Here is a 23840-nt window from a genome sequence, read left to right on the forward strand (position 1 = left end):
TCCGCTTAGCATGCATGCCAATGTCTAGGTTTCACAGTCTTGACGATATAGTTCTGACTGATGGAAGGACAGACAGAAATCCTCTTTTATCATTCCAGATTCTATTTATATCCTGCCTTTCTACGGACAATGCAGGCTGAGCTTTGTTGTGCTATGGCGACAATCATGCTTACAGAGGAACTCAAAACCCACACCGTCCTCCTTCAAGCAGGTACCACTATGTTGATTTTGTTTTTTTTAAAGATTATTAGAAAAAAGAAGCAGATACCTGTAGAGCGATTAGCTGCTTGAGCAGTTCAATCTTATCTTGATCTTCAGGGTGTTCTTGAATATACTTTTCCGTGAAAAAGGCCTGAAGAGAGTGAACAAAATGGGGAACAATCAAGATGTAGGGTTGAACGTGTTAAAAAAAGAGAGAGGAAAAAAAGGATCTGGTTAAGCTGCAGCAGCCTTCCCCAACCTGGTATGAACCCATCATCCCCAGCCACCATGACCATTAGGCTGAGGAGGATGGGAGTTGTAGTCCAAAACATCTGGGGGGTGCTAGGTTGAGGATATAAAAGTAATCAATCAAATCAAACAGAATAAAACAAAACAAATCTGTCAGGCAGTGATAGCAAGACAAGAGATTTGCAGACAAAACCGTCTGGTGGAAACAAAATGTGTTCCAGATCGTTGAACTCAAGATGCTTAGTCACAATTCTCCTTCAACTAGTGGAACTTTGCATTTCTGGAATTTTTGAGCTACATCAAACAATCACAAAAAAGCTCATGCTTTCCCTATCTATTTCTTTATTGCTTATTGAAAATGCTATGACTGATGCAGACTGGACTCACACCGTCATTTTTGCCATAGACTCGTCATGGAGACCCATGCGGTCTGAATACGGTCTGGTTCAAGCTGGAAACAGGAAGGAAAGAGGGGCGGCATCAAACAGAGAGGCCCAGTCTCAAACTTGAATTTAAAAAATGGAACATCCTGATTATATTTAATGCACCTGATGTGTTTCAGCAAGTGGACTTTGCCAGGGGCAGCAAAACATAAATAAACAATAAAAAAAATCTAGCATTGTCTTATTCCAGCCTTCCCCAACCTGGTACCCTCCAGATGTTTTTGACCCCAACTCCCATCAGCTCCAGCCAGCATGGCCAATGGTCAGGAATGCTGGGGGCTGTAGTCCAAAAATGCTGGAGGCAGGTTAGGGAAGACTGTCTTGTCAGGAATGGATCTGAGTGTGTGGAGATGTCTGGCAGCTCAGATTCAGAAACAGAATGGGAACAGCCAGAACAGAGGGAGGCACCCTCCCTACTGACCCAGATACGGCAAGACTTTCTTCCCAAGACACACAGATGGCCCAGCCTGAACAGCTCCCCCATTCTTCCACCATGAGAATCCAGGTTTCAGAGGAGGGGGAGGAGGAGAGCAAGGGGCGTGACTTGAAGGATGCTAGGGTCTGTTGCAGAGTGAAGCAGGGGAAGTTACGGGCAGGGCTCAGACACTCCGCCACTTGGCCACTCATTGAAGCCTATGTAGGAGGGAGCCATCCTAAGGGAGGGGCATCCCTGCCAGGCTAGTCTGGCTGAGAAGTTGCTGGCAACTTCTCTAACTTCAACCTCGTCTCCTCTATTGATATTGTAGATGTGTGGATTGGCTGGTTCATTGCAGTCTGAGAATTTCCTACAATCTGCATTTGTAAAGAAGCTAGTTGTTACCTGCATTTGTAAAGAAGCTAGTTGTTACCTGCATTTGTAAAGAAGCTAGTTGTTACCTGCATTTGTAAAGAAGCTAGTTGTTACCTGCATTTGTAAAGAAGCTAGTTGTTACCTGCATTTGTAAAGAAGCTAGTTGTTACCTGCATTTGTAAAGAAGCTAGTTGTTACCTGCATTTGTAAAGAAGCTAGTTGTTACCTGCATTTGTAAAGAAGCTAGTTGTTACCTGCATTTGTAAAGAAGCTAGTTGTTACCTGCATTTGTAAAGAAGCTAGTTGTTACCTGCATTTGTAAAGAAGCTAGTTGTTACCTGCATTTGTAAAGAAGCTAGTTGTTACCTGCATTTGTAAAGAAGCTAGTTGTTAACTGTTGTTTGGTTTTAGTTTTTTGGTTGGTTGTGTTGTTTGGTTTTAGTTTTTGTGAACCACCCAGAGAGCTTCGGCTATTGGGCGGTATAGAAATGAAATAAATAAATAAATAAATAAATAAATAAATAAATTAACTAATAAAGTAGCCTGAAGCCTTGTTTCCTGGAGCCAGCTGATTGGGGAGGAGAGGATGAAGGAACGTGACACTTGCTTTGTATTTTATTCTTTTAACTGTTTGTATTCCGCCCAGAGCATGCTTGTTATTGGGTGGATTTAAAATATAATAAACAAATAATTCCAAAATGATAGACTACAGGGCATGTCTTTCCAATAGAAACTGGGCCAGCTAGAATTTTGGGCCTGCCCAGGTAACGCATGAACTGTGTGGTTAAGCCACTAACATGACCAGGATCAACATGGATACGCACTACAAATAGGAGCCATCAACAGTTCTAACTAGCTCCTTCTATTGCACCACTCCTGGCATATCCCCCACTCCCACCAGCCTCTTGGTATCAATAGCCTGAACTTTGTAACTAACACAGAATGGATTCTTCTGCTGCTCTGTGAGCAATAGCAAGCCTAGCTGCCACACCAATCCGGATCTGTAGTTACAGATGCCTCTTCTTTTCGGCTGAAAGCCAGTTGAGATGCCTCTTCTTTTCGGCTGAAAGCCAGTTCAGAACACTGTTGCTGCTCATCCCCAACTGTGTGAGCCAGCAGTAAAAGCAGCACGTGAACCGGCTCCAAACCGAATGCATAGAAATTGGATTAAAATGAGAGCCAGGGTAGTACGGTGGTTAAGAGTATCAGAGTAGGACTGGGAAGACTGATGTCTGAATCCCTCAACTCAGCCATGCAGCTCACTGGGTGACTGCCAGCCACTGGCTGGGTTCAGACAGCACAATAACCCACACTCAAGGGTTGAATATAGGCTGAGTGTGGGTGGTCATTGTACTATGGATTGTCGTTGAAACATGGGTTATTGTCTAAGGACAGGCGCAATAAGAAACTATAGTTTGTTAACCACGAACAACCCACAGTTCACAACCCAACAACAAACCATGGGTTCCCATGGGTTGTTCATGGTCAACAAACCATGGTTTGTTAGTACAGCTGGGTTCAGACCACACGATAACCCCTGTTTCAATAGCAACCCACGGTTCAAGGACAACCCACATTCAACCCATACTCAACCCATGAGTGTGGGTTATCGTGCTGTCTGAACCCAGCCACTATCTCTCAGTCTAACCTACCTCACATGGATATTTTAAGGATAATATGGGGGGGGGGGACGACAAACACCATGTACTCTACCTTGAGCTCCTGGGAAAGATGTGATATAAATGTAGTAAATACATAAATACTATTTATTTATTGTATTTCTATATTGCCGTTCTGAAGTAAAAAAAGACGATTTACAAACTGTTCAGAAAATAAAAAACATAATCAAATACAAGCATAGTAAAACATTAAAAACATCCTTAAAACAAGAATTTAAAAAGCCAAGTTAAAAAGAGCAAATGCCTCATAGGGTAAATGCTCCTTTATATCAACTGGTGAACAGGCAATAGGCTAAGCCTATAAAGGCCTGTTGCCATATGCTGTCACAGTTTAGCACAGGGATGTTGAACCTCTTTCAACCCAAGGGCGGATTTCAGATTTGGAGAAGCTCTCGGGTGATGCATTCCAGTAGCGGGCCGGGATGAAGGCAAAAGCCCCCCGCCCCCCCAATACTAGCATACTTTAGCTTAAAGCTCTTATCACCAAGAACTAAGCTTTAGGAGAGGCATTTCACCTTTTTAGAATGGGGAAAAACTATGCAAAGTCTGGGGAACTACCAAACGGTCAGGGGGAAAGAGAGCACGGTTATCCAGGGAATGCCAGAGGTCTGGATTGGGACCACAGGTAGGCTGGATTTAGCTTGAAGTTCAGCACCCCTGCTTTAGCATGACCAAGGAACAGAAGCTAAGCTGGGGGTATAGAAAGAGGAGTGGGAGCTGACTGTCAATGACTTACAGTAAGTGCCATTGGACAATGTAAGCAAGTTTTGTCCCAATCTGGAACAAAGCCCCAACGGGGCTGAAGTTGCCTTTTGGCTAGATACTGAGTGTCAACAGTTGAGAGAAGTGGGCTTAGCTCCTACCTCAAATGTCTTCCCCTTTAATTTCTCCCACATAAGAAAAAAACGTCTGCCATTCTCTCCTATATGGAAAAGTAAAACCCTGAGTTTGAGAGCACTATTATGGCAAAGATAAAACGGCTATGAGCCCACTGACTAGAATTGCAAGTTAGAACCATGGCAATGAATGGTGCCTCTTTAGAAACACTTGTACACAAATGAGCAAGGGAAACGATCCATGCAAGGCTTTGATTTCTGGTCCCCAACATGAAAGAAAGACGTTAGGTTACGATGTTGATGATTATGGCAGGCCACAAAACCTGAACGCCCTGAGCTGAGAATAGGAAAATGTGAGCAAAACATTGATGACTTACAGATGTAGCCACAGCATTTTACAGCCATAACGTTTCTTCCCCACTTTTGCAAATCCAGAGATAGTGCATAAAATAGAGAAGCGGCAGCTCAAAATACACCCTGGTAGAAAATGTCCCCCCTCCCCACTTTTAAGCATTTGTCAGCTGATTGGATCAGGCAGTTTTCCAATCCCCAGAATTCATACTATGCTGAAGCAACTACAGCACATTATAGCTAGAAATCATTTTTATTGCAATATAATAGCTCATAATGCACTAAATCTTTCACACTCTGTGAAGCTTCATCAGCACTACAAATCTGAGGTCGCTGTTGTCAGGCTGCGTACACTCCAAGTCCAACAAAAACCAAAACCAAAAAATCTTCAGGACCCTACCAGATTCACTAGGTAAAATCCAATGGAAGTCCTACTTAGAGTAGACCCATTGAAATGAATGGGACTTAAGCCCTGGGGTCTCGAACATGGTGCCCCCTCCTGATTTTTATTTCTTATGGTTTTTATAATTATAGTTTTTTACTGGGAGGCTGGTATGCTGCAAAAGTTAGTCATCACTAACTTAAGTCTCATGAGTTCAATGGGTCTACTCTAAGTAGGACTTATGTTGGATTTTCCCCACTGGCTGCTCCCAATTAGATTCTGGCCCCAATTCAAAGAGTGATTTTTAACCGTTAAAAGTCCTAAACTAGCCTCCTCCAACCTTCTGCCCTCCAGATATGTTGGACCACAAACCCCAGCTGATGGCTAAGCTGGCTGGGAATGATGGGAGTTGTAGTCCAACTGATCCAGGGGGCACCAGGTTGGGGTAAGGCAACCCTAAACTGTTTGTGGCATGGATAACTGAAGGAAATGATGGTATGTCCAAATAGTTTATTATACTGGCTGTTGGACTGGGTATAAGTGTATTTTTCCTTAAAACATGGGTTGTATTTTATCACCCCCCTTCCTTGCTTGATATACTTAATGCATTTTGTATTTATTAACTGACTTGGTGTTTTAAGTTCTGAATGAAATGTTTGCTTACAGTGTTATTGTAGTATTTTTGTTGTTAGATTATTTTTCACATTGTTGTCTTTTGATATTTTATATGATACTGTTGTATTTGCCCTGTAAGGGGATGACGATGTTAGCTGCTTTGGGCTTCCCTTTGGAGGGAAAGTGGGAAAAAGTAGCTGGCAAGGAATGGGTTAGCCCTGGGGTCTCGAACATGGTGCCCCCTCCTGATTTTTATTTTATTTCTTATGGTTTTTATAATTATAGTTTTTTTACTGGGAGGCTGCTATGCTGCAAACCAAAGTGCTGCTCGCCAGCACCATATTTAGTTGGGCTCAAAAGAGCGGCTTTGTGTTTCAGAGCTCAAACTCCACCTCTGCCTTATACTTAGGTTCTTCATCAAGTCACTTGTCTTTTAGTCTCACCAGTTTGCCTTCTCAGACATGAGTGTTTTGTGCCCACCACAATAGCCATTTTGTGAATGTGCATGTCCCCCCATAACAGCCATTTTGTGGGAGTGTCTATGAAACTCTCTCAAAATTCCAAACATGCTGACCGACCTGAAAAGGTTAGCCCCCTCCCTACTCTAGTCAAATGGAGCCCCTTCATGTTGATAAGACATAAACCGGGCTCATGTAACACATATTTCAGCCTTTTGGATGCTGAACTTAGTGCAAGTTACCAAATTCTGCTCTTCTGGATTGTAATTGAGGACATGTGTAGGGAACACACCCTAATGGAGGAACAGTCAATTGCTTTAGTTCACTCAATTGCCAAGTTAAGTACAGATTCAACACACAAATGATAACCTACCCCTGGCACCCATTAAAATAAAAGTTAAAGAAACAAATCAAATCAAAATCAGTTTCTGATCTAAAAAAAAAGTTTCTATACGGTCTATAGCTACAAAGAGTACTTGTATGATTCACATTGGGAGCGATGCTGTTTATAGGATGTTGGTCAGGGATGAATATTTTCAGCTAGTTAACAAAAGGAAACATAAACCATGCTATGACTAAAAATGTATAAAGAAAGGAATGATAAAGAGCCTACTTCACTCATATCAACAAAAACTTTACAATGACATTACCCAACAAACCCCCAAAGGTCCTTTTATGCCAGACGTTAATTCAACAGTTTTAGAGGTCAAACTATTGCCACCAGATGGCTTTGCAGAGCATGTAAACCAAACAGGCCTGGTTTGCACATAACACTAAGCCCTGTCTATTGAAATCTGGCTTGTTGTTGTGTCTGAACCCATCCCCACAAACAAACCATGATTTGTTAACCAGCTACAAACAACAAACAGAAGCCATGGTTTGTTGTTGGCTTATGAAGTCTGGCTTGTTTAAACCACAGCTTATCATGATAACTGAATGTAGAACTGTGGCTTAACCCTGGCTTGGTTGCACTTCTGTCTGCCCTGAAACAGAGGCACCCAGTGAGATCAACCAGAAAACGAAACTGCCCTCAGCTGGCAAAATGGGAAAGAGAGAAACAAACCAGAAACAGGGTAAACAAGCTGTGGCTTGTTTGCTCACCTGCAAGATGATTCATGGCTAAAACAACAAACCATGGTTAACATAAAACCATAGCTTAGTTATGTGTGAATGTAGCAGTACATCTCAAAAAGGAAAGATCCCCCACCAGGACCTGCAGCTTGTACTTGAGAACTGCTAGGGAAGTGATTCTACATTTGTCCAACTCACCTTTGGAAAGACACACTTGTATCTACCTCAACATCTGTCAGGGTGGACACTGAGCCCATAGAATCCCAGAGTAGTTCTGATTCTGAGGAAGAGGAGTCGCTCCTGGGAGAGGAGCGCGCTCCTCTTTCCCAGGGCCAACAGCTGACAGAGATTCCTCCCACTGGCATTCCTGGCATAGATAGCGGTCCGGGGAGTGAGAGAGCGCAGGAAGAGGGCTTGCTGGATGCCCGATGCCGATGCAGGGAGTGGCGCCAAATGGAGGGTGTGGAAAGGAGGCGTAGTGCCCGGTTGGCACGCAAACAACGGTTGCGCCCAGAGGATCCGAGGGAAAAGGGGAGGGACTCTCCCCAGCCCATAAGTTCAGGGTCTGCCAGTGATTCCCTTTCAAACGGGGACCAACTGTTCCAACTCAGGGCATAGGTACTCTGCTGCTCATATCTAGTTGCTAACAGTAGAGTTGTTAAGTTGTAAAAGAGGAATAAAGCTTTGAAAAGAATCCCTTTGTCTGTGTCTGGACTTGGCTACTGGATTAGACTGAGAGAGGCCTCCAAGGAGCCCTTGACAGCGTCAAAGGCAGGATCATGCACACCACACAAATCCTAACATGGCGTGTGGGTTAGAGCCATTTTATTTGCATATCTATAGGAGCGCAGAAATCTTGGCATTAAACTCATCAAAACTAAACTCAAACTTCTAGCCCTTATGACTGCAGAGATAATTTTCAACTGGCAACATCTGGTGAAATCTCAGAAAGTGAATGGGGGGTGGGGGAGTTGAACAAGATTTCCCGTCTCTTCCTTTTCTCCTTGCTGTCCACCCAGGACTAATCTCTATACCCTCATCTCCCTCTGTTTCCTCTTCACTCTTGCCAAAACATTACACAATATACAATTAGAGCCCATTAAAGTTATTATTATAAAATGAATGAGGTCCTTTGCTCCCCAAAGTGTACTAGGCATCCTATTATAGAAATGCAATGGTCTAATGAAAGGACACTGCATCCCTTGATCTCCACCCTACGTCTACTGGCAGTTTATATGATGGTCTCCACCCTCTGCTGTATTAATTACCCCTAATATGTATGTGTATAGTGCAATCTGATATTCCCTCTCCGCTGGTCCTTTGTTAGCCCACAAGAATACCCTCTGCAATGCCAGTTGTGTGGCTTATGATGCCAAGATGCCAAGGAAATGGCTGACCTTCTCATAGTTGGTGTATCCACCCATGACAGCTGGATCCACGATGCCATTCAACAGCATAGAGAGGGGGTGCACCGGCAGGGAGCGATCCCAGGCGTGCTGCTGTACACAGTTGCTGATCTTCTCGTTGGTCAGCTCCATGGTTTCAATGGCATTCTCCAAGGGGCTGATTTCCTCCTGAGAAGCACAAATTCAGGAAAGGTGAAGGCTGCGCCTCAAACAAACTCTTCAAAACTGGTCAATGCAAATTCCAATCTGCATCCCACTTTCCAGGTCAACGTCATACACATAGTGATGTGGGTTTTCCGGTTTTGGAGCAGCTTTCCCCAACCTGATGCCCTCCAGATGTGTTGGACTACAACTCCCAATGGCCATGCAGACTGGGGACAATGGGTGCTGTAGTCCAAAACATCTGGAGGACACCAGGTTGTGGGAGGCTCTTGTAGAGAATGTAATCAATGGTCCCAGGGCACATGAGGCCACCATCTTGCTGAAGCTAAGCAAGTCTGGGTCTGGTCAGTTCTTGGAGTGAAGACCATATGGGAACTGCATGTAGCTACTCTGACTTCTAAAATGGAAGAAAGGTGGAATATAAATGTAATAAATAAATATTGCCCATCTGTATTTTGTATTTAACCAATGCTGTTATAAAGCCCCAGTACAGCTTCCTTCAACCCGGTGCCCTCCTGATGTTTTCGACTTCGACTACCATCTGCCTCAGCCAGCATGGCCAATGGTCAGGAATGCATGGAGTTGTAGTCCAAACCATCTGTAGGGCACCAGGTTGCATAAGGCTATTCTAGAAAGTGATCTAATTTATCACGTTTATTGTCAGGAGGTGCCCTAGCAGCCTCTTTCAGTAGACTCCAATAGCCAACTCAAGACAGACGAAAGGATTCTTTTCAAGGTTTAATCCTTTTACAACTTCATGGCTCTTTCAGATGCTAATCACCAGCGACTAAGCAAGGAACAGCAGAGTGGCCTATGCCTGAGTAGGCAGTTGATCCCCATTTGAAGGAGAGTCACTTGAAGACCCTGAACTTATGGGCTAGGGAGAGATCCTCCCTCTTTCCCTTGGGTCCACGGGAGGTGGCCGTTGCTTGCATGCCAAACGGGCGCTACGCCTCCTTTCCGCGCCCTCCATCGCTCGTCGCTCCCTGCGTCTGCGTCGAGCGTCTAGCAAGCCCCGTTCCCGCACCTTCTCACTGTCAGGGTCACTATCTATCTCAGGAATGCCGGCAGGAGGAATCTCTGCCAGCTGCTGTGCCTGTGAGGGATGAGCTGGCTCCTCTCCCACGGATTGCTGATGTTCCTCAAATTCAGAACTGCTCTGGGGTTCTATCAGCTCAGTTTCCACCCTGACATTTATTTTGCTTTTATTTAGTAAACAACAAAAGCTTTAAAAAAGGACTCCGATTTAGTTTTTAGTCCCCATATACCACAAGCATTTGACCTGAAATATTTGAGAGGAAAAATTAAAGCACACACAAAGCAGGTACTTCCCTTACATTGTTCAAATTTAAGACAAAAAACAGGTACTGAAAACCGTTGTCACTATAATAAATTTCAGCAACCCAAAGAACTGCGCATACTATGCTGACCATCACTCATCCACAGCTTTGAAGCGGCCAACCTGGTCTAATATTGTATTTGTAGTTGGCATCCATTCATTGTTAATAATAAAAGTTTGCATGGGGAAAAAATCCAGAGAAAATAAAGTTCTGGAAAATGTTCTGCCCCACATTTCTGCCCCACACAGGGATCCACCTGGACTGGTGTTGTCCAGACTTGGGGCCTCTTAGAAACACACCTCCTTGGGAGGTGGTAGAGTCCTCAAGTGAGGACTCTACCACCTTAGTTTCATATGGGAAGCTATTTGATTGAAACCACTTCCCAAAGAGAAAACATACCATGTGACGAGCAAGACAGCATTTTTTAGCCTTGCCTTTGGCATGGGAAAAATTGCAATTGTCATAAAGGCTCCAGTTTCAAGAGTGGGGGAAAATGCCCCACAATGTAAAACTTAGGTCTCTGCCTGAGGACTGTAATACCTCAGAGGGCATATGTATGAATCAGTCATCAAAATCAAGGCCATCAGATTCAGGGCAGAAAAGAGGGTTGCTGTGTTCTCTCCCAGCCCTGTTCGCGTGCTCAGTGTGGTGACGAGACCACAAGACTAAGACCATGGAGACCCGAGTTCAATTCCCTGCTCAGCCACAAAGCCCAGTGGGGTGAACTTGGGCCAGTCACAGTTTCTCAGCCTCGCCTACCTCACAGGATTGTTGTGAGGATAAAGGGGAGGTGCAGATTAATATATGCCACTTTGAGCTGCTTGGAAGAAGGGCAGAATGGGAGTGTAATAAATAAAATAACTGCACATTGATGCGCAAGCAGGTAACCCTTCCCCAAAACCCTTTTCTGTGCTAGGAACAGCATCACTGACTTAATTTTTGTGTGTAACAGGTTGTCGTTAAAGACGCAGGAGCCAGATCAATTAAAACTAGGAAGTTGGCAACCACTGCAGGACACCATGCAGTAACCTGAGTATAAAGAGTGACAAACTTGCCTCAACTCACCAACTGTTCCACAACTTTCTGTTCAGACAGCAGGCAGCAAAGGGGATTTGGGAGCCAGTGCGGTGTAGTGGCTCAAATATTGGGGTTGGCCTGGAGAGACCCAGGCTCATTTTTTTTTTATTGCATTTATGTCCCACCTTTTTTCCTCTTTCAAGAAACCCAAGGCAGCTTTCATTATCCTCCTCCTCTCCATTTTATCCTCACAACAACAACCCTGTGAGGTGGGTTGGGCTGAGAGTCTGTGACTGGCCCAAAGTCACCCAGTGAGCTTCCATGGCTGAGTGGGGACTAGAACCCAGATCTCCTGGCTCCCAGTCCAACACTCTCACCACTACACTACGCTGGCTCTCAAAATCCCTGCTGAGCCATGTTCTCTGGCCAGCCTTGCCCAACCTCACACCCTCCAGATGTGTTGGACTATAACTCCCATCACCCCCACCATCTGGAGGGGCCCAGGTTGGGAAACACTGTCTTAGGGCAATCACTAACTCCCTCCATCATTCCCTGCCTCACGGAGTGGTTGCAATGTTAACATCGGGAAGTGTGTGTGTGTGTGTGTGTGTGTTTGTGTGTGTGAGAGAGAGAAAGAAACCCCGTCTGCTGCCCTGACCTCCGAAGGAGGAAGGACAAAAATGGAACAGACAATAAACAGACTGAAATGCAACCCTCCCGGAAACTCACCATTGAAACTTGCTTGACTTCAAACCACTTGAGGGTCCCTGGGAATGAATAGGCGGTCGTGTAGGTGGTTCGCTCTATCCACATTGTCTGGGAAGAGAAGCCCAAAGATACACACACAGAGAATGAGGCAGCTGCAATGGCCGGCAGGAGTGTGGGGAGAGTTCTCTCTTAGCCCTTCCTCAGGCTGTTGACTGGGCTATGGCCTAAGAAGCCAGGCCTTCCAACCCTATCTAATAGAAGAATGTGCACGGCCCGATTGCCTTTTCTGAGGGTCTCGGACTGCAGTAGGATCAGGGCCATGGAAAGAGAAATGCACTGGACATCAGTTTGTGATTGGGCACAAGGGTTAAAGTGTTAATGACCTTTAAAGCCCTAAATGGATTGGGTTCAGGATACCTAAGGGACCCCCTTCTCCCATACCAAACTGCACAAGATTTGAGGGACGGACCCTTCTTTGTGTCCCATCTATGGGGGAGGCTCATTTGACTAGGGCAAGAGTGAGGGCCTTCTCAGTGGCTGCACCCAAACAGTGGGGCAACTTGTCCCCTGAAGTCTGGGCAGCCCACACTCTTGTCATCTTCTGACGATTGATGAGGACTTGTTCATTTTGGCAGGCATTTGCCTCACCGGGGAGCTCATATTTCACCTGAAGGGAGTGCTCTATCTGTGCTGCGCCTGCCATTATCATCGTCTTTTATTGAACTGGATTGTATTTTGTGAAATTTGTTGCAAGCTGACTTGAGTGATGCATACGCCAAGATGTCGATCCTCAGGCTTGGGGTCCCAATATGGCCCTCTGGGGGTTCCCATGTGACCCTCTGGGGTTCCCCGTCTGCCTTGGCTTCAAGCTTTGATGAAATATGAACCAAGAGACAGCCAGAGTGGATGGCGAGGCGGGGGGAGCACCCATTGACTCCAGTTGCAGGCAGCTCTCTTGTCAGCAAAGAATGAGAAAGGAAGAACAGATTCTAGATGAGAAGAGCCCATAGGTCAGTGGTAGAGCAGAGGGGTGGGTGAACAAGCAATGTTCAAGATTGCTGGGATTCTCCGGACATTGTCTTGCCGCTTGTCTTGTGCGCAATTTGTTTGTGCTTGCAATCGCTCCTTGCTCTGCGCGAACAGGAACCTTGTGCAAATCGAGCAGTGATCGACCGGGAGATTTGCACAACTCTCCCCAAATTTGAGCAAATTTCCTGCAGTCTAAAGCAGGGCTAATTCAGTCTCCTGAGGAAATTTGCGCAAGTTAGGAAAGTTGCGCAAATCAAACTCAGAATCAGGAATAAGACAAATGCGAGCACGTGTTTGCAATTTGCGAATATTTTCAGCAGACACGTGCTCGCGCTTGTGTGTGTGTTCGGAGCTTCGAACGGGGCATGTTCGCACACTTTGAGAGCAAAAACAAAATTCTCATGCGTCCCTAGTAGAGCACCTTCCATGCAGAAGGTTCGCGGTTCAATCCTTGACATCTTCAGTTAAAAAGGATTAGGAGCAGGAGATAGGAAAGCCCTCGGCCAGAGACCCAGTCAGAGTGTTAAGCTTTTATTGCACTTCCCCAACTTGGAAACTGTTGTATTCCAACCCCCACCATCCTCACCCAGGGTTGGTGAGAGTTGTAGTCCGACACATCTGGAGGGCACCCATCTAAAGGATATGCTACTTCTCAAGAAAGAGGGTGTGCTCAGGCATAAAACTGGCATAAAACCAGTTTCCTATGTTCCTACTTCAGCAGATTTTCATGTGCCGCTGTTTGCTGTGGGTTGGATGAAGACCTAGTCATGCTTAGAGGAGACCCACATGACTAACTCATCTCATTGATTTCAACGGGTCTCCTCAAAGCATGACTATGTCTGGATCTGACCCTGTATGTTTAGCATCAGGGTGGCAGAACTGAAAACGTCAAGAAACACAAAAAGAAGAGCCAGGATAGAGAAGCAAAATCTTTGCTCGAAAGATGACAGACTCACCGCAAACTCATTCTCGGGGTCTTTTTCTCCTCTCCTGAATGGCCGGGAATATCGGAATTGTTGCACTTCATTGGATCTATAGAAGCTGAAGGAGATCACAGTCACATCAAATCACAACCTGTAATATCAGCCACAAGCCAATAGCAAGATTCGACTCCAGTGCTAAAATATCCCTCTGTTTCTCTATCTCAGCCTCCAAATGTGTTGGACTCCAATTCCCATAATCCCCCAGCCAGCCTGTGACAAAATCACAATGCTTACCATGTGGAGTCGATATTAATGTATGTATGTGTTTGCTGTGTTACATAGAACCCAGGTAAATTAGGGTGAATTGTCTGGTAGAGAGTGAAAAGTGGGAGGGCCATGTGTGTGTTGGACAGAGAGAGAGAGAGAGAGAGAGAGAGAGAGAGAGAGACTGAGTTTATAAAAGGCAGGAGCAGACAGTTGGTTAGATAGGGTTTGGAGACAGGGGAGACAGAGCCTTAGGGTTTGATGAAGCTACATCTAGATAGTGGGGTTGTGAGAACAGGAGTTAGAAGGGGTAGAGGAGGCAGGGTAAAACTGAGAACTGAGTGATTAATTATAAGATATAACATCTCTTGGATTAAATAAACTTCAATTTGTTTGTTTTTAAATTATAAAATCCCACATTTTGCTCATCTTTCTGTGCTACCAATAGCGTTCATATTCCCTGAGTACTTCTCCTGGTTGGGTAAAGGGAACCAGCTGAGCATATTGGGTGTCTCTTTTACCTGGTGAATTTAGGGGCTGAAGCTTGTGGGACAGTGAGGACAGCTCCCCCAATGCAGGGGCAGACGGACCTGAGGGAGGGTTACATCACACAGCCCAATTCAAGGTGCTGGTTTTGGCCTTTAAAGTCTTAAATGCTTTGGGACCACAACATCTGAAGGACCTACTATACATGTCTGTCCCTGCCTGAGCATTACGATCTGACCCCAGTCTTTGGCCCACCAGTAAGGGTCATTAGGCTGGTGGGTACTGGGGACAGCGCTTTCTCAGGGACAGCCCCACACCTTTGGAACTCCCTCCCCAGGGAGATACGTATGGCCTCATCACAGCTGTCTCTTAAAAAAACAAAAAAACAAAACCTGAAGACACATTTATTCCAGTCTGCATTTGGCGCTTAAAAATCATTTGCTGCTGCGTGTGCGTTTCATTGTCATTTGTAGGCACATGTTTTTGTAATATCATAAGCCGCCTTGTGAAGGCAGTATGCCCTGAAAAGCAGATTAAATTTGTTTTAAAAAATCTTTCAAATAAACAAACACTCCAGAGCTCAAGAGTTCTCACTGTAAAGAAACCAAAACACAACACCGATTACAATACCAAAATCACTTCAGACACTGCTAGGCCCCTGCAAAAAGCAGAACCGCTGTCTGAAATTGACAGGACATCAAGCATTAAGCTGAAATTGACATGACATCAAGGGTTAAGCTGAAAGTGACAGGGCCTCAAGCCTTAAGCTGAAATTGACACAACATCAGGTGTACTGACACAGCATCAAGTGTTAAGCTGTTATCAGCTTTGCACTTTGGTTTTCCAAAAGGCCAGGCGCGCCAATGGGTGGCTGGAGCCCAACATAAGAGCTTTTGTTTCTAGACGCGAAGGAGGATTGATAGTATGGGGTGCGTGGAAAATGTTTACTTTAGAATCTGCTCTGGAACAGGCTTGTCCTTGTAGTTCGGTGGGAGGTTCATTACAGGTTTAACAATGAAGCACTGCACATCTGGATGGTGTGCGTAAAGGAAAAGAAATAAGGAGAGGGCTGACAGAAAGAGCATGTTGGTCAGATCTCTGAATTTCTTAATTTATATAAATATATGGAAGGAGAAGCTACGATTCCTTCTCTAGAACCGTAGCTAAGGAGGAGGACGATCAACATTGCAGAAGATAGGGGAGGGCTGGTTCCCCAATGACTATTTATTTATTTGTAATACTTATATACTGCTTAATATAATAAAATCCCTAAGCAGTTGACCCACTTGACAATTGCATAGAGCAGGGGTGTTGAACTTCTTTCAGCCCAAGGAGAAGCCCTCTGGGGCTGCATTCTAGTGGTGGGCAGGACCAAAGGCAAAAGGGGTGGGGCCAAAATGCCATCATATTTGCGCTTAAAGCTCTGACTACCAGTAGCTAAGCCTTCGGAGAGGCATTGCAACCTTTTAGAATGGGGAAAAAACTGCACAAAAGCTGGGAAACCACCAAATGATAACCCACCCACCCACTTCCCCCAAAATTGGATACACTGTTTAAGAGAAGCTTTGATCTCTTCAGTTGGTGGAGCGGTGCTGCTCAGCTTCTCAGCATTTGGAAACTGGGTCAGTAATTTCAGGTTGAAGTCTTCCCGCCTTTCATATTCCTTGCCACGGTAAATGAAGATCTTGTTCTGCAACAGCAACAAAAACCCACCGGAAATAAATGGTGATATATTAAGGCCCCCCAGCATTTCTGGACAAGATCACGATGCTAAATTGAGAAGCAGCCTGGCTTGGCACTCCACCAAGATGAGGCACAAAAATAAATGAGTTCAAGGCCCGTCAATGGTGTGGAAGGATGTATTGATACTAACTTTCATAGGCTATTTCAAATGCATGCATTTTATATAGATGAAATTAATTTTTTCTGGAGGGGGGAGGGGAATTCTGAGGCTATTTCTCTTAATTCAAATTTCCTAAAATTCTAATTTATATTGTCCTTGTTTGATCCCCTCCCCCCACCATTACTATATAAATGAAGGGATGCCTTTGGTTTAACTTTCCACTTTGCAGAATGGGACTTCCCCGTTCTCTCCTCCCCCTGTGTGCCCTACAAAATCTGCTCCAAAGAGTCCCCTAACCCTTCCAATAGGTTTTGGGCTATAGAACAGGTTGCTATAACAAAGAGGAAGGATGTTTTTAAAAAGAAATGATTGAGGAAGGAGGCTGCATGGATTCTGAAGGCCTTCTAAAAGTGAGTTAGCAGCAGAGAGTTCCAAGTACCATTTGGAAGTATTTAATGTCTCTTGACGAAGGGAAGTCTCTCAAATTGCATTGGAAACACAAATATATTGGGAATTAAACCTTGCAGCTGTCTGTTTTGTTTTTGTTTGGCTTTTACAGCTGATATTTTGATCTTCCTTCTTTTGTATTTATTTATTACATTTGTAACCCACCTTTTTTCCTCTTGCAAGGAACCCAAGGTGGCTTACGTAGTCCTCCTCCTCTCCATTTTATCCTCACAACAAGCCTGTGAGGTAGGCTAGGCGGAGAGTCAGTGACTGGCCCAAAGTCCCCTGGTGACTTTCATGGCTAAGTGGGGACTAGAACCCAGATCTCCTGAGTCCTAATATAACACTCTAACCACTATGACATACTGGCTCTGTTTTGTGTTTTTTTCCTGAACTCCACCTCCCCAACTAATGATGGAGGCTAATCATAATCATAGGTTTGCGGCTGCTCATACAGATTTTCTATGTATCCTATAATTATTACGGGCTGCCATTAGGACCTTTCTATCATGCTTACCCGGAGAAAAGAGGGAAATCCATGGCCAAAATACCCAACGGCAAAATACTCTGGCTGAGGTCGCATCGCTTTCATGATGTTCTCATAGAACGTGGCCCGTTTTTTCTGTGTGCACACATTAAAAAGAAGAAAGGGGTGGGGGAACAGGATATTTACGTTCACCTAATAGAGGAAAAGCATTTAGTTGAATGTTGTGTTTTTAAAGCAGCCACCCACACAGTGGTTTGGTTCAGACATCATGCTACAGGCCAAAACAGATACTACTCGACATCTGTGTCTAACAGCTGCTTCTTCCCCTGCCCCAATTTTGCTCAAGAGTAGGCACTGGGGGCCCAATCCAGATCTCTCCTCCCTCCCCCCACCTGCACGCTAGGGTCCTGATCCAGATTGGGGTCCCTGTGCCTATTCTAGAGTAAAAATTGGGGAAAAAGCTGCTAGATACAGATTTCAAGTAATATCTGTTTTGGCCCTAAATCATGGTTTAGTAGTGTGGCAAGAACGAGTTGCAGTGAGCCTTGGGCTTCCATACTCTCCCCTCTGGTGTGGGTGTGAGGAAGAGTTTAAAAGCTCTCTTTTCTGGTTTAGATTAACTGCAGCTTGCCATGTCATCTGAACCCAACAAGCTGTGGTTAATCTTAACTGTGGTTTGTTTGAAACAAGCAAACTTCAAACCATGGCTTATGAAGATGGCTTGTTTATACAAACTACAGTTAACCTTAACCACAGATTAGGGTTTTGGATGACACAAACTACACTTAATTGAAACTGGAAGTGAACATTTTTGGATGCATCCTCACCATGCATCAGAAAAGAAGGGAAGGGGGAGTGTGCGAGCCTGAGGCTCCTGGAAGCACATTCTTGCCATGCTAAACTATGGTTTAGTGCAACGTCTGAACATGGCCAGTGAGGAGGACAACCTGCCCCTATGTGAAACTGCCTATCTGAAGAGAATTCTTAGAGTCCCTTCTCTAGGTGCCCCCCCCCCCCCCGTCAAAGGTTAGGAGGGTGGCAACTGGGGAAAGGGGTCTCTCCATAGTGGAACCCCAACTTTGAAATGCTCCCCCCGGAGGCTGTCTGCCTGGCACCTAGTTCAATGACTTTTAGGTGCCAGACTGAGATGTTGCATTCATTTAGCCAGGCTCTTAATGATTAAGCAATAGACGCTGCTGCTTTTAGTTGAAATGTTTCCTCTGATTTGCTTATTAATTTATAGAACTAAGCTCCCCCCACACCACCAAACTAATGAACCAAATAAGACTAAATCTCAAAATGCGAGTTGCCAGCATACATGCTTTTTGCAGTTCAATTCCTAAAGAATGAAATTTCACCACACACATGGATTTAAACTACTCCTCACAAGTTCTAGGCTAAAGGCTTGTTGTCCACACCGCAAGGTCCTGTGCTTTTCATTTGCTGCTATGGCGCTCAATCAGGAGGAGAAGACACATCCTGGGGAGTGACAGGATATTTTCCCTGCCCTGCAACCCGATATATTTTGCTGCCTGAGGTGAAGAACAAGATAGTGCCCCCTCCCATTCCATATAAAAAAGTTGACCAGATGGACTATTAAAGCTCTCTTCAACACTGGTGATGGAATAGCATCCTCTGCCACACCTGAAGGCAGCAGACTAGCTTAGGATGCACAGGGAAGGCTGTGTGGGACACATACCTCTTTCCTCCAACACCTTGCTGCCACCTCTCAGTATCTGCTTCTTGAGGCAATTACCTCACTCTGCCTAATGGTAGGGCCGGCCTTGCCCTGACCCAGTAATTCCAACCCATCCACCACAGTCCTCTCAACCCAGCAAGAGATTAAACATCCAACAATCTTACCAATAGGTTGCCCAGCCCCTCGTAATCAAAGACTTTGTTCTCGTACATGTCAGCCAGTTCCTTGCTTAGCTGAATGGCTTTCTCCCACATCTGCAGAAAACATAAAGAGGAAACAAAACAGACCAAACATTTATTGGGAGTGAGAGATTAAAGCAGGGGTGGAGTACCTTAGGTCCGGGGACCAAATCTGGCTCTCCAGGGATGCCCAGATGGCCACGTCTCCTCTCCCAGGCCCCACCTTATTTCCCTTAACTACCAAATGTTTGGTTGTTTCCTGGCTTTTGTGCAGTACATGATCAGCAAGCCACAAGCTGAGAGCTAGTACATACAGGATTTTCCAGGGGCTGTGTCAATAAGCCCTTGGCGTTTAAAAATTTTAAGAGAAAAAGTGATTTTATACATTAAAAAACCCTAAAAACTAAAAACAGATGAAACTCCCCACCATAAAGGTGAGAAATAATTAACTTGCTGTTGACTGTCTCTTTGTTTCTAGGCACAATTCAAAGGGCTGATGATCATCTTCAAAGCCCGAACTGGTCTCTAAGACATCTAAGACAGGGGTCAGCAGAAAGTAGGTCAGGAACTACTGGTAGATCTCTGTGTGATTCCCAGTAGATCAGGCAAGGTTTTCTGACTTCCAGTTATTTAATAATAGCAGAAACAAACAGGTTGCTGAAACCAAGAGAGCTGGGGGTGGGGAAACTAGGAGTAGATTTTTGCATGAAAGGCCAGTTCTGGAACTGAAAGCAATTTTCTGGGCTGAGCATGTGTTCAGAGGTACCCTGTTCCTTAATTAGAAACATAGGAAGTTGCCTTATATTGAGTCCGACCACTGATCCATCTAGCCCAGTGCCGTCGACACTGACGGGCAGCAGCAGCTCTCCAGGGTTTCAGGCAGGAATTCTTTCACCCCTACCTGGAGATGCTGGGGATCGAACCTGGGACCTTCTGCATACAAAACATGTGTTCTACCACTGAGCCACAGTGTATGTCTGCTCGCACCCCCTGTACCACCTCTATTCTGCTTCTGGCATTAGTTTGGACCTTGGGTTTCTATTAAAAAACAAAGTAGATCCAAGATGCCTGAACTTTGCCTACCCCCTGATCTAAGAGACCCACCACCTCCCATATCAGCCTGTGAGAGTGGCCCAGAGAGACTCACTTTGCCTTTGTCAAAGAAAGCAATGATTTCTTGGTAGAGCTTCTCCTTGAGCTCTTGTTGTGAGTAGACATAGTAGCTGTCCCTCTGAAGAAGGTGTGGTGCGCACGGATTATCGGACCACTAGGAGAATAGAAAGGACAACCAGAGAGTTAAGAAGGACACCAATGCTAATGCGATAGAATTATTTCTGGGAGGGTAATCCTGCAATGTGATGCTTCCAAGTAGTTAGATGTTTTCTTCTGAAAGCTAAAGGTATGGCTAAGGATAGGAAATAATGTTGTTTGGTTCACTTTTTCAGGCAAGCTGACCTCATTTGCAGTCCCTGAGCTAGTATATGAATTGGAAAGCAGTTATCCTTTGGATTACGTTGTTATATGAATCTCGCAAGGTCTTCACTCGCAGTTCACTCGCAGTTCTTCACTCAAAACTTGTGTACAAAAATGCCTATGTTAGGGAAAACTGTGTACAAAAATAAATGGCAAATATTTGTGTGCATTTTTATAAGAAAACTGGCAGATGGATGTGGAAATTGAAAGAAGGACTTATGATTAAGGGCACAATCCTATGCACCTTTAGACAGAAAAAAGTCCTACAACTCCCAGCATTCCCCAGCTGGCATGGCTGGCTGGGGAATGCTGGGAGTTGTAGGACATTTTTCCTGTCTAAAGGTGCATAGAATTGCACCCTAAAATACATTTGAAACTGACACAAACTGGAAATAGACCAATTCGTTCATCCCTAGGTAACGCCAAATCTCAAAAATATGAGTATTTTAAGAAAATCAAGGGCGCTTAGCTGTATGCTTGAGTTTCATTGACCTGGTCTCTCTATGCAGCAGAATCATCCAGGAGAACCCAGAGGTGGACCAAAATGCTGTAGGAGTTGTAATTCCCTGGGTAATGTGTGCCATATGACCTGGGTCTGTGATGTTGCTTCCCATTTCTGGAACGGTTTATTATTCCTCAAGGTGTGTAAAATCACAAGGCAGGTTCTGGTGGCTTCCTGGCTTTTGCGCAGTGTTTCCACCCATTCTGAAAGGTTGAAATACCTCTCATAAGGCTTTGTTACTGGCAGTAAGAACTTTAATCTAAAATATGCTAGTATTTTTGGCTCCGCCCATTGCCTTTGGTCCCACCCATCACTGGAATGCAGCCCTTGAGAGCTTCTCTGAAATGGAATCTGGCCCTGAGGCTTAGAGCCTCAAATGTCTGCTGAAGGGAGTGAGGGACATTGGGCAACTACAGACGTTACAGAGCAATGGCTCCTGATTTGGGATGGGAGAACCATTAGGGATAGGAAAACCATCGGATATCTGATTAGGGATGGGAGAACCATCAGATGGCTAGAATGCTAACCATCTGATTAAGGATGGGAGAACCACCTCGAGCTTGCTGAGATTCTCCGAACTCTACTCTGAAGCTTGGTTTGCCTTGCTCCCATTTTTATCTGCTACCTGTTTTTCTTTTTGTTTGAATGGGAAAAATGCACATTTCAAAGAGAAGTATGCATTTTGGTGCACATTTTTTAAGTGCGCACTCCCCCGTCCCATGACTAAACTGTGAAAATGTGTATTTTTTGAAAAATGCAAATTTTAAAGTGCACATTTAAAAAGCAAAAACAAATGCTTTTTTCGAACATGATCACAAGCTCCGGGAATGTGCAAGCATTTTTTTTCCAGAAAAAAAAAATCACTCCTGTTCAGGTTGCAAACAGGGCAAATTCTGAACTGACTTGTGAACTGAAAAAAAAAATTCTCCTATGTCCCTAGACCTGTTTTCTTCATTTGATGAGTTTGGAGCCCCGAGCCCCAGGGGAACAGTCCGGTGTCGAAGCATTTCCTCTCGGAGCCCTACAATTCTCAAACTGGATGTTTGGGCAGCTTAGGGACTATGGGGGTCCTGAGCGTCCCACCCCCCTGGTGGCTGCCTGCATATCAGAAATATTGTCTGAAGCATCTTGAATCCAGGACATGACAAACCGTGAATTCTTTACTTCTTGATCCCTAGAGAACCAGAAAGTCCACACTCTGGGAAGGGACAATGCTATGCCATGTATTTACTGTATTTGTTTTACTGTATTTTTATCCCACTCCTCCCAGAGCGGCTTACAATCAGTGAACAAAGAAGACAGTCCTTGCCCGCAGGCTTACAATCCAAAAGAGACATGACACACAAGGAAAAGGCAATGGGGAGGGAAGAGGGAGAAAAAAGAATTCGTAATTAATTATTTAATGATGTACACATGATGTTCCAGTTGCAAAATTTTGGTTTTTCCCCCTAACGGAGTTAAGGATATTTCATTTAGTTATTCTAGCTCCCCTGCCAAAGAGCATGGGGGCAAGCAACAAATTTAAAAACAAACAAAGCGTCCCCTGCCCCCCCCTCAAATAAATTATAATACGGCTGAATCTACACACAGCAGTTATACCGTTATCATACCGTTATCACAACTATTGGTATACAAGACACCAATGGGCACCAATAGTTATGATAATGGTATAACTGCTATGTGTAGTTTCAGTCTAGGTTATACCAACATAACCCAGACAAGGTGGAGGTGTTGCTGGCATGTATGCACCTAACTGAGAATCTAGGGTTCAACCTGTTTTGGACAGGATGACAGTCTCTCTTAAGGATCAGTTGTGCAATTTGGGAGCGCTTTTAGATCCTACTCTTACTTTGGACACCCAAGCGGCATCTGTGAGATGACAGACCTTTACTGAGGCTGATGTGTGGACTGTGACGCCTTCCTGGCCAGAGGTAGCCTGGCCATGGTTATCCTTGTCCTAACAACATCCAGGCTTGGCTACTGCAGTGTGCTGTAGATGAAGCTGCCCTTGAAGACCTCGAAACACTCACCTGGAGCAACTCTGCATGAAGGAGAAGCGTGTATGCTGCCTCAGTGTAGTTTTCGGAGTCTGTGTGCAGATCCCGGAGTTTATACAAGTATCTAGAAGGACAATACATACAAAGTTTATCATGGAATTGGCTACAGAAGTGATTCAAATACTGGATAACCTAAGGCAGCATCACCCCACACCAACAGGAGTGAAGGTAACAGTCCTATGGCTTACCTGATGTATATATCTTCCCTCTTTTTTTCTTTGTAAAAATTCTGCCAAAGGGGGAGAAAAATAGTATTCTGAATAATCAAGATATGTCACAGATAACAATAATGGAAAACAAATATATATAGAATGTGGCTCAATTCAGACATCATACCAAATCTGGATTATGCAATCAGCAGTCAAGACCTAAACCATGGTTCATGACAAACCATAGTTTAGAGTGCCACTTGTCTGCTTTAATTTTCTATCCAGTCACCACTTCTGTCTCTAGGTACAGTGGTCTCCCTCCAATTTCCCAATCCAGATGCCAAACAAGAAGCCACAGTTATCACAAGGCACGATTTGCAAACCTGCTTCAAATCACAGTTTCTGATTCTGGTTTGCCAGCCTATCGCAAACCAGGGTTTGCCAATGCAGACATCACCACACTGAAGTTAAGCTTCGATAACCATGGTTTGCCATGATGTCTGAACTGAGCCCACGCAATATTCCACAAAAAGATTTTTCCTGTGGGGCAAAAGATAGTTTGCCGGCGAAACCCAGCTCGCAGACAAATTGCTA

At 44.7% G+C, this 23840-nt stretch overlaps 1 protein-coding gene across 1 annotated transcript in view; it reads right to left on the reverse strand.

Annotated features, from left to right (window-relative positions):
* DOCK5 (dedicator of cytokinesis 5) overlaps positions 1–23840 on the reverse strand; it is a 234958-nt gene that overhangs the window by 17115 nt on the left and 194003 nt on the right. Inside the window, exons 36-46 of the mRNA XM_084803950.1 lie at positions 23286–23326; positions 23071–23161; positions 20213–20332; positions 19051–19140; positions 17218–17322; positions 15959–16100; positions 15359–15440; positions 13694–13778; positions 11730–11816; positions 8473–8649; positions 269–352 (exon numbers count right to left, since the gene is read on the reverse strand). Of these exons, the coding sequence (XP_084660076.1) occupies positions 269–352; positions 8473–8649; positions 11730–11816; positions 13694–13778; positions 15359–15440; positions 15959–16100; positions 17218–17322; positions 19051–19140; positions 20213–20332; positions 23071–23161; positions 23286–23326 (1104 nt within the window). The remainder of the gene's footprint in view (positions 1–268; positions 353–8472; positions 8650–11729; positions 11817–13693; positions 13779–15358; positions 15441–15958; positions 16101–17217; positions 17323–19050; positions 19141–20212; positions 20333–23070; positions 23162–23285; positions 23327–23840) is intronic.

This window comes from Heloderma suspectum, chromosome 6 (genome assembly GCF_057233095.1).
Source record: "Heloderma suspectum isolate Gila_16-S chromosome 6, 16-S_ref, whole genome shotgun sequence".
NCBI classification, from domain to species: Eukaryota; Metazoa; Chordata; class Lepidosauria; order Squamata; family Helodermatidae; genus Heloderma; species Heloderma suspectum.